This window comes from Babylonia areolata, chromosome 35, assembly GCF_041734735.1.
Source record: "Babylonia areolata isolate BAREFJ2019XMU chromosome 35, ASM4173473v1, whole genome shotgun sequence".
NCBI classification, from domain to species: Eukaryota; Metazoa; Mollusca; class Gastropoda; order Neogastropoda; family Buccinidae; genus Babylonia; species Babylonia areolata.
Window position 1 is genome coordinate 27,529,735 of NC_134910.1, and position 10,719 is coordinate 27,540,453.

A 10,719-nucleotide genomic window follows, 5' to 3' on the forward strand; every position below is an offset into this window, starting at 1 on the left:
GTGACTGTGTGTGTGTGTGTGTGTGTTTGAGAGAGAGAGTGACTGTGTGGGTGTGGGTGTGTTTGAGAGAGAGAGTGAACATGTGTTTGTGTGTGTGTTTGAGAGAGAGAGTGACTGTTTGGGTGTGGGTGTGTTTGAGAGAGAGAGTGACTGTGTGTGTGTTTGAGAGAGAGAGTGCTGTGTGGGTGTGGGTGTTTGAGAGAGAGAGTGTGTGGGTGTGGGTGTGTTTGAGAGAGAGAGTGACTGTGTGGGTGTGGGTGTTTGAGAGAGAGAGTGTGTGGGTGTGGGTGTGTTTGAGAGAGAGAGTGACTGTGTGTGTGTGTGTGTGTTTGAGAGAGAGAGTGACTGTGTGGGTGTGGGTGTGTTTGAGAGAGAGAGTGACTGTGTGTGTGTGTGTTTGAGAGAGAGAGTGACTGTGTGTGTGTGCGCCGTCACCGTGATTCGAACCCGGGACCCTCAGATTGACAGTCCAACGCTTTAACCACTCGGCTATTGCGCCCGTCTGAAAATGTCCTCCAACACTCAACGCTTTACCCACTCGGTTATTGCTACAGAGTGATATTGACAGACAGCAGGATCCTGAAGATGCTTTAGTATGGCCAGCTGAAGGAAGGCCACCGCAAACTTGGAAGACACTGCATGTGCTTCAAGGACACCTTGAAGACAAACCTCAAAGCCTGTGACATAGAAATCGCTTCCTGGGAAACTGATGCCCTTGACCGCTCTCGCTGGAGGATGCTGTGCTCTAGTGGCATAAAGACGTTTGAAAACAAGAGAACACTGGCCATTAAGAAGCGTGAGCGAAGGAAGCAGGGCTCAACTTCTGGAGACGTTTTCCCTTGCTGCACCTGTGGGAAGTGCTGCGCATCCAGAATCGGCCTCTTCTCCCATATGAGGACACACACCGACAGATAAGCCTGCCTGCCTGCTCGTCCATCGGTCCGACGGGAGACTCCATTGATGTTGATGTTATGTTGTTGATGTTGATTGCAGCATACACGGTGGGGCTGGTGGCCACAGGCCTGACCCTATACGTGATGTTGATGTTGATGTTGATTGCAGCATACATGGTGGGCTTGGTGGCCACAGGCCTGACCCTATACGTATTGTTGATGTTGATTGCAGCATACATGGTGGGCTTGGTGGCCACAGGCCTGACTCTATACGTTATGTTGATGTTGATGATGTGCAGCGTACACGGTGGGGCTGGTGGCCACAGGCCTGACCCTATACGTGATGTTGATGTTGATGATGCGCAGCGTACACGGTGGGGCTGGTGGCCACAGGCTTGGCCCTGTAGGTGATGTTGATGTTGATGATGTGCAGCATACACGGTGGGCCTGGTGGCCACAGGCCTGGCCCTGTACGTGATGCTGATGTTGATGTTGATGTTGATGATGTGCAGCGTACACGGTGGGCCTGGTGGCCACGGGCCTGGCCCTGTACGTGATGAAGTCCGGCCAGCCGGCCCTGCTGTACCTGGTGCCTTGCACCCTGCTGACCACGGTGCTCATCGCCGCTTGCCGCGGAGAGCTGCGCCTCATGTGGCTCGGTGCTCACTGTTGTCAGGTCGGTGTGTGGGGAGGGGGTGTGGGGTGGTGGGGGGAGGGGCGTGGATGCGTGTGTGTATGTATATATGTGTTGGCGGTGGTCTGTTTGGAGACTATGAAGGCTGGTTGTACTACAGACGCAAAAAAAACAAAACAAAAACCCCCAACTTTTTTGTTGTTGTTTGTTGTCGTCATTTTTTTTGGTGAGATGGGTTTGGTTCTTGTGTGTACAGTGTGTGAACGTCTGTGTGTGTGTGTGTGTGTGTGTGTGTGTGTATGCACACACAGACACACACACATATACATATATTTTACACAGATATGCATGGATACATTCCTACACATGCACACATACATAAACACATACATACATATACCTGTACATACACACTCACAAACAACAACAGAATGATAATAATGATGATATTAACAGTAATAACAAACTTTAAATGCTGATAATAACTGTCAGGAATAACAATTAAAAAAAAACTGAAGACAAAACAAAAAAATACAAAAACCAACAGTTAGAAACTGGTTCACACACACATACACACATGTATATATATATATACACACCACACACACACACACACACACACACACACACACAACATATACACACAACACACACACACACACACATATATCTATACAAACACACACACACACACAAATATCTATACAAACACACACACACACACACACACACACACACACACACACACAAATATCTATACACAACACACACACACACACACACACACACAACACACACACACACACAACACACACACAACACACACACTTCACCAACAATGCAACGACTCTGTGTATCCTTGCAGTGCTCCGAGCAGGATGAAGACGGCTCAGGCGTCGACCCCAACAAGAACTCTGCCTCCGTCACCAAGGGACCTCTCACCATCAAGGACGGAGGAAGAGGAGAGGAGGAGGAAGAGGAGGAGGAAGAGGAGGAAGGGGTGAGCACGGAGAGGCAGAGTCTGATTCAGTGAACAGCACAAGAGACTGAGCTGTACACAGAGAGAGAGGTAGAGAGAGAGAGAGAGAGTGAGGCAAGGAAGGCGATACTGGTAGTGATACCCCGCATTGATTGATGTAAAGTTGCAGAACAGTTGTCCGTTTACTCTGTCTATCCCTAAGGTGGCAAAAGAACTGGATATGATATCACTCTGTCCTATTATTGGTTGTTTTGGGTTGTTGTTTTTTTGTTTTTTTTTCTAGATAATTATTTTACCTTTATTCGTTATTATTATTTTCTTATTGTCTGATTTGGTTGAATGCGTTTGGTGCAAATGTGGATATTACTTGGTCCTTTTGTTTTAAAGTTTGGTTGATTTTCGTTGCTTTTAAAAAAAAAATGTTTTCTTGACATGGAATGGTGAAGTTGGAGTGTAGTACTGTTTTGTGGTGGGTTTTTTTTTTTTGCTTTTTTTTTTTTTTTAATCGTTTATCCATTTCAGAGAATTAGGATATCCGATTATTTTGATACATGGCAGAGTTTGAAGTCAACCGTTAAACATTAACTGTCTGGGGGAGCCTACAGATCAATAATACCAGTTTAGGGAAGCCTACAGCCAAACAATACCTGTTTGGGGAAGCCTGCAGCTAAACAATACCTGTTTGGGAAAGCCTGCAGCTAAATAATACCTGTTTGGGGAAGCCTGCAGCTAAACAATACATGTTTGGGGAAGCCTGCAGCTAAACAGTACCTGTTTGGGGAAGCCTATAGCTAAACAGTACCTGTTTGGGGAAGCCTACAGCTAAACAGTACCTGTTTCGGGAAGCCTACAGCTAAACAATACCTTTTTAGGGAAGCCAGCAGCTAAACAATACCTGTTTGGGGAAGCGTACAGCCAAACAATACCTGTTTGGGGAAGCCTATAGCTAAACATTACCAGTTTGGGGAAGCCTACAGCTAAACAGTACCTGTTTGGGGAAGCCTATAGCTAAACATTACCAGTTTGGGGAAGCCTACAACTAAACGTTACCAGTTTGAAGAACCCCATAGTTAAACAATACCTGTTTGGGGAAGCCTACAGCTAAACAATACCAGTTTGGGGAAGCCTACAGCTAAACAGTACCTGTTTGGGGAAGCCTGCAGCTAAACAATACCTTTTTGGGGAAGCCAGCAGCTAAACAGTACCAGTTTGGGGAAGCCTACAGCAAAACAATACCTGTTTGGGGAAGCCTATAGCTAAACAGTACCAGTTTGGGGAAGCCTGCAGCAAAATAATACCTGTTTGGGGAAGCCTACAGCTAAACAATACCTGTTTGGGGAAGCCAGCTAAACAGTACCAGTTTGGGGAAGCCTGCAGCAAAACAATACCTGTTTCGGGAAGCCTATAGCTAAACAGTACCAGTTTGGGGAAGCCTGCAGCTAAACAGTACCTGTTTGGGGAAGCCTATAGCTAAACAGTACCAGTTTGGGGAAGCCTACAGCTAAACAATACCTGTTTGGGGAAGCCTGCTGCTAAACAATACCTGCAGCTAAACAATACTTGTTTGGGGAAGCCTGTAGCTGAACATTACCTGTTTAGGGAAGCCTACAGCTAAACAGTACCTGTTTGGGGAAGCCTACAGCTAAACAATACCTGCAGCTAAACAATACTTGTTTGGGGAAGCCTGTAGCTGAACATTACCTGTTTAGGGAAGCCTACAGACAAGCAGTACCAGTCTGGGGAAGTTTGCAGCTAAACGTTACCAGCTTGGGGAAGCCTACAGCTAAACAGTACCTGTATGGGGAACCCTGTAGGTAAACAGTACCAGTTTTTTTTTGGGGGGGGGGGACCGCATGCTGGAGGAGGGAGGAAAAGTGGGTGAAGGGGAGTGGAGGAGGGAGAGAAAATAAAAGGAATGCCTTCAGAATGATGGAGACATTTTGGTGGGTGGTGTGAGCACTAGATTGAAAGGGTCATTTTGAAATCTTCTCTTGCAAGACCAGCGTAAGCGTCATCACTGTGCAGTCTTCTCTTCCTGAGACTAGTAAGAATCATTACAAACCTAATGATGCGCAGACTTTCTTTGTGAGACTGGTAAGAATAATTACGAACCTGTTTAGGAATGATGTTAAGAATTCGTAATTGTGCAAACTTATATTTGTGATACCGCTAAGAACGATTACAAACCTGTTTATGAAATGAGAATCGATGTTGTGCAATCTTTCCTTTGTGAGACCAGTAAGAATCATTACAAACTTGTTTGTGGAAGCCTGCAGCTAAACAATACCTTTTTGGGGAAGCCAGCAGCTAAACAATACCTGTTTGGGGAAGCCTACAGCTAAACAATACCATTTGGGGGAAACCAGCAGCTAAACAATACCTGTTTGGGGAAGCCTGCAGCTAAACAGTACCAGTTTGGGGAAGCCTACAGCTAAACAGTACCTGTTTGGGGAAGCCTGCAGCTAAACAATACCTTTTGGGGGAAGCCAGCAGCTAAACAGTACCAGTTTGGGGAAGCCTACAGCAAAACAATACCTGTTTGGGGAAGCCTATAGCTAAACAGTACCAGTTTGGGGAAGCCTGCAGCAAAACAATACCTGTTTGGGGAAGCCTACAGCTAAACAATACCTGTTTGGGGAAGCCTATAGCTAAACAGTACCAGTTTGGGGAAGCCTGCAGCAAAACAATACCTGTTTGGGGAAGCCTGCAGCTAAACAGTACCAGTTTGGGGAAACCTGCAGCAAAGAATCGTTATTGCGCAAACTTTTCTGCATGAAACCAGAGGTCAGAAAACTTTGTGTGTGTGCTCTCTCTGCAAGATTGTCACTCTTTAGAATGATAGCCATTCAGTTTTGTTTGTTTAGTGGTCAAGATTCCAGACTGTCTGTTGTTTTTTTGGTTTTATTTTGTTGTTGTTGGTTTTTTTACGTTTTATAAGAACAGGTGTTTTTATTATCATTGTTTTTAGAGGTTAGGTGATTAAGTTATTTAAAACAGACAGTAGTATGATCATTTGGGTTTTATGACAGGTAATAGTTGGTAAAGTGTGTATCCTGGAGAAAAAAAAGAGAAATGTGTGTTTGTTCTTTAGTTTGTCTTGTCAGTGTAGACGGTGTCAGAAGTATGTGTAAGAATGTGTGTTTGTATGTGTAATTATGTGTTTGTGTTTTATTGTTTTCGAGTGAGTGCATGTATATATGTGTGTGAGAGAGAGTGAGTGTGAGTATGTGTAAGGGTGGGTTGTTTTTTTATTCCCCCGTCTATGAAATAACATGATTAAAGGAAAGAAGTAGCTTTGTTTGTGAACATAGTATCACTGTTTCCACTGACTGTGATGTATATATATAATATCAGCATTGTGGAAACAATGAAATACGTACACCAGCACTGAAGAAAATGCCAAGCAGTGGGAATCAGCACACCAACCGTAGTAGCGAAAGAAAAACGTCAGCGGGGATGGAGTGGTGATGATGTAGCAGTTTCAAGGACAGTGGGATGATTGGAGGATCAGTTCCTAATCTGTTTTTTAGTCTGATCAAAGTCTTCCAAAACACACACCTTCTCTGTTCTGCCTACCGTCTTCTTGACTGACGTGCTTTCTTGAACTTGTGCTGGGGTTGTGTGTGTGTGTGTGTGTGTGTGTGTGTGTGTGCTTTGTACAGGTGTTATCTGATTTTGTGTATATCTGGGGGGTGTGAGCATCAGTCTGCAATATTATTATCACCATATTATTATTATTGTTATAATTATTATTATTATTATTAAATCCTTGGCTTTGAATGGATTTGGCTGGAAATGACAGATGATTTCTTTTGACACCAGGAGACAACAGGATTCACTGTGATTTGTGAATCACACAGGTGCTGCACATTTTTTTCTGAACTTTGTCAGGAGAGTGGTCAGTCTGATTGGGAAAATAAGCAAAGTTTGTCAAGAGAGTGTTTTGGTCTGAAGGGGGAAAGTAAGGGAAGTTCATAAGTGTAGAGAGTACAGAGAGCTTGCATTAACTCGTGTTAACTCAGCTTTTTTTTTTTCTTTCTTTCTTTCTTTTTTGTTTGTTGTAAGATTGTGTATGGGTGTTGTGTGTGGTTTTGGGGGGAATAGAGGGGAGGTGGTTATGTTAAATGTGTGTATTTGGGGTGTGTGTGTGTGTTGTATGTGTGTGTGTGTTGGGGAGGGTGGGGGTTATGTGTGTGTGTGTGTGTGGTCATGTGGGGTGGGGAGGGCAGCGTATATACGTGTGTGTGTGTGTGTGCATATGTTCATGTGTGTGGTCATGTGGGGTGGGGAGGGCGGCTTGCATATGTGTGTGTGTGTGTGTGTGTGTGTGTGTGTGTGTGTGTGCATATGTTCATGTGTGTGGTCATGTGGGGTGGGGAGGGCAGCGTATATACGTGTGTGTGTGTGTGTGTATGTTCATGTGTGTGGTCATGTGGGGTGGAGAGGGCAGTGTGTGTGTGTGTATGTTCATGTGTGTGGTCATGTGGGGTGGAGAGGGCAGTGTGTGTGTGTGTATGTTCATGTGTGTGGTCATGTGGGGTGGGGAGGGCAGTGTGTGTGTGTGTGTTCATGTGTGTGGTCATGTGGGGTGGGGAGGGCAGTGTGTGTGTGTGTGTGTGTATGTATGTGTGTGGTCATGTGGGGTGGGGAGGGCAGTGTGTGTGTGTGTGTGTGTGTATGTTCATGTGTGTGGTCATGTGGGGTGGGGAGGGCAGTGTGTGTGTGTGTGTGTATGTTCATGTGTGTGGTCATGTGGGGTGGGGAGGGCAGTGTGTGTGTGTGTGTGTGTGTGTGTGTGTGTGTGTGTGTATGTTCATGTGTGTGGTCATGTGGGGTGGGGAGGGCAGTGTGTGTGTGTGTGTGTGTGTATGTTCATGTGTGTGGTCATGTGGGGTGGGGAGGGCAGTGTGTGTGTGTGTGTGTGTGTGTGTGTGTGTACATGTGTGTGGTCATGTGGGGTGGGGAGGGCAGTGTGTGTGTGTGTGTGTGTGTGTGTGTGTGTGTGTGTGTGTGTGTGTATGTTCATGTGTGTGGTCATGTGGGGTGGGGAGGGCAGTGTGTGTGTGTGTGTGTTCATGTGTGTGGTCATGTGGGGTGGGGAGGGCAGTGTGTGTGTGTGTGTGTATGTTCATGTGTGTGGTCATGTGGGGTGGGGAGGGCTGTGTGTGTGCGTGTGTATGTTCATGTGTGTGGTCATGTGGGGTGGGGAGGGCAGTGTGTGTGTGTGTGTGTGTGTGTGTATGTTCATGTGTGTGGTCATTTGGGGTGGGGATGGCAGTGTGTGTGTGTGTGTGTGTGTTCATGTGTGTGGTCATGTGGGGTGGGGAGGGCGGCGTATATACGTGTGTGTGTGTGTTTGTGTTGGTTGGTGTGTGTGTATATGTGTGTACTGCATTAGTTAAAAGATATATGGATTTAATGTGAGTTGTTGCTGCAGCTAGATAGATCTAGCTAGAGATCTCTGCTGTCATTGGTATTGGTTAGTGGTCCAATAGTCTTGGCCATAGTGTCCGGTATGTTTGGGGTTGTTGTTTTTTTTTTTGGGGGGGGGGGGGGGGGGGGGTAGGGGGTCTCTCCCCTTCTTTGTCACTGGCTGCCTGTGTGTGTGTGTGTGTGTGTGTGTGTGTGCTCTTTCTTTGATTTAATTGTGTCATTGTGTGTGTGTGTGTTTAGCTCTGATATTGATTCTGATCTATAATCATTCTCATAACGTTCTGTACTTCATGCAGGAATCTGAGTGAATGTCTGAAACTTTTGGAGAACTCGTTTTTTTTTTCATAAACTTTCAAATATTTGTTCACATAATTGAGTGGGATAAAAAAAAAAAAAAAAAAAAAAAAAAAAATTAAGCGTTTCAACCCAAAACGCCACAAATCCACCTCTCTAGAACATATGATTTTGTTATTTATGACATGTGAGTGATTTGATATATATCGACTGTGGAAGTCCTAAGGGTGCTAGAAACTGTAACTGTTTTTAGTTAGTCTGTAACTTTGGTTTTATCGTCTTTTTATTTTATTTTATTTTTTATCTTTGTTGCTGCTGCTGTGGTTTGATGATTTATTTTTCAGTTTTTTTTCTTCTTTATTTGGATGTAAAAAAACAACTGGATGTGCTTTTTTTGTAAATAAAAAGGAAATTTGTCGTACAGTTTGTGGGCTGCAGCAGTAAGAATGCTTGCATGTATTGGAGAGAGAGAGAGAGAGAGAGAGAGTGTCTGTGCTTTGGGTTTTGTTTGTATTTATGCACACACCAGTTTTAGTGAAGTTGAAATGTAAATTAATGCATTTGTATAGAGACTGGAAGAGAAAAAAAAACACAACAAGGTCAACACACACATAGTGACATACACACTCAGGGATTCACACACACACACAGATTGGACACACACACACACACACACACACACACACACACAAATATATACATGTACACTCAGGAACACACTCACAGATACACCACACACACAAACACACACACACACACACACACACTGACACTTTACAAACATTTATTCATTATTCTCATCATCACCATAACTAAAACCAACAGGTGATTAATATATTTTTTTTAAAATCTGTACTTTAGTAGTGTGAAATGACAACACCAGCAAGATTAGAAAATTAAAAAAATCACGAATAGAGACAGCAGATATCACAGCGTCGAAGAGTGAAATAACATCTGCAAGATTAAAAAAAAAAAAAAAAAAAAAAAAAAATTCACGAATGGAGACAGTGAATATCACAGCACAGAAGAATAAAATAACATCTGCAAGATTTTAAAAAAATTTTTTTTTTTAAAGCAAATCATAAATGGAGATAATAGATATCACTACCTCCACTCACACAGTCAGACAGATGACGAACTAGCTGGATATTGTCCCTCTGCAATGAAAACCTACACAAAATCACCCAGCATGCAAGGTGTACACATTACTCACCCCTTTCTACAACATAATTTTCACCAATCTGAGACACAAGTTACAACTCATGTGACCTTTAGGGATTTTTGCCAATAAGTCATTAAATTCTGTTTCAAGTTGAATGCACATACTACACAGTTAATAAAAAAACAACATTGTGGACATTATAAAACAGAAAAAAAACCACCAACTACTGCAATGAAACTAAATTTCAAACACAAAAAGCACATTGATTTTGGTTGTTGTTTTTTGATGGAGGAAATATATTCTGATAAAAACAGTAAGAAATAAAAAATATTAAAAAAAAAAAAAAATCACATGGAATTAATTCTGCTTGGAATATTTCTGTGAAACAAACCACAGCTATACATACTTAAAAACTACATCTAGCGGGTACATTTTCCCCAAACCAAAACGACAGCATCATGATCACAAATCTAGATGGACCACACCCCCAACCCGCCCCCCCCACCCCCTCAAGCCCCCTCCCCCGCCATATATATATATATAGTGTGGAGTGATGGCCTAGAGGTAACACGTCCACCTAGGAAGCGAGAGAATCTGAGCACGCTGGTTTGAATCACACCAGTAGTCACCAGTATTTTCTCCCCCTCCACTCGACCTTAAGTTGTGGTCTGGATGCTAGTCATTTGGATGAGACGATAAACCGAGGTCCCGTGTGTGCAGCATGCGCTTAGCGCATGCAAAAGAACCTACGGCAACAAAAGGGTTGTCCTTGGCAAAACTGTATAGACAAATCCATAGGAAAACAAATAAAACTGCACACAAGAAAAAATACAAAAAAAAATTGGATGGTGCTGCGAGTGTAGCGACGCGCTCTCCCCGGGGAGAGCAGCCCGAAATTCATACATAGAAGTCTGTTGTGATAAAAAGAGTAATTAAAAAATATATATAAATATATATACATATATATATGTACACATGTATATATACATACACATATACACACATATATATATGTGTATATATATATATATATAGATATATTCCACTTCTCTGCTGCAGTAAGTCAGTAACTCTAGACACACGCCAACATTGCCTTGATACCATGCTTACATTAGTGGAGTGATGGCCTGGAGGTAACGCGTCCGCCTAGGGAGCGAGAGAATCTGAGCGCGCTGGTTCGAATCACGGCTCAACCGCCGATATTTTCTCCCCCTCCACTAGACCTGAGTGGTGGTCTGGACGCTAGTCATTCGGATGAGACGATAAACCGAGGTCCCGTGTGCAGCATGCACTTAGCGCACGTAAAAGAACCCACGGCAACAAA

At 43.7% G+C, this 10,719-nt stretch overlaps 1 protein-coding gene and 1 long non-coding RNA gene across 2 annotated transcripts in view; one reads left to right on the forward strand and one right to left on the reverse strand.

The window, feature by feature from the left end:
* Positions 1–3,854, forward strand: part of LOC143277869 (signal peptide peptidase-like 2B) — a 26,853-nt gene extending 22,999 nt beyond the window's left edge. The window contains exons 13-14 of the mRNA XM_076582809.1: positions 1,406–1,569; positions 2,393–3,854. Of these exons, the coding sequence (XP_076438924.1) occupies positions 1,406–1,569; positions 2,393–2,560 (332 nt within the window). The 3' untranslated portion in view covers positions 2,561–3,854. The remainder of the gene's footprint in view (positions 1–1,405; positions 1,570–2,392) is intronic.
* LOC143277870 (uncharacterized) lies at positions 2,981–6,762 on the reverse strand. Its single transcript, XR_013053804.1, has 2 exons — positions 5,242–6,762; positions 2,981–3,877 (listed from the first exon to the last, which is right to left on the reverse strand). It is a non-coding gene; the product is annotated as an uncharacterized LOC143277870 (long non-coding RNA).
* Positions 6,763–10,719: the final 3,957 nt, after the last annotated feature.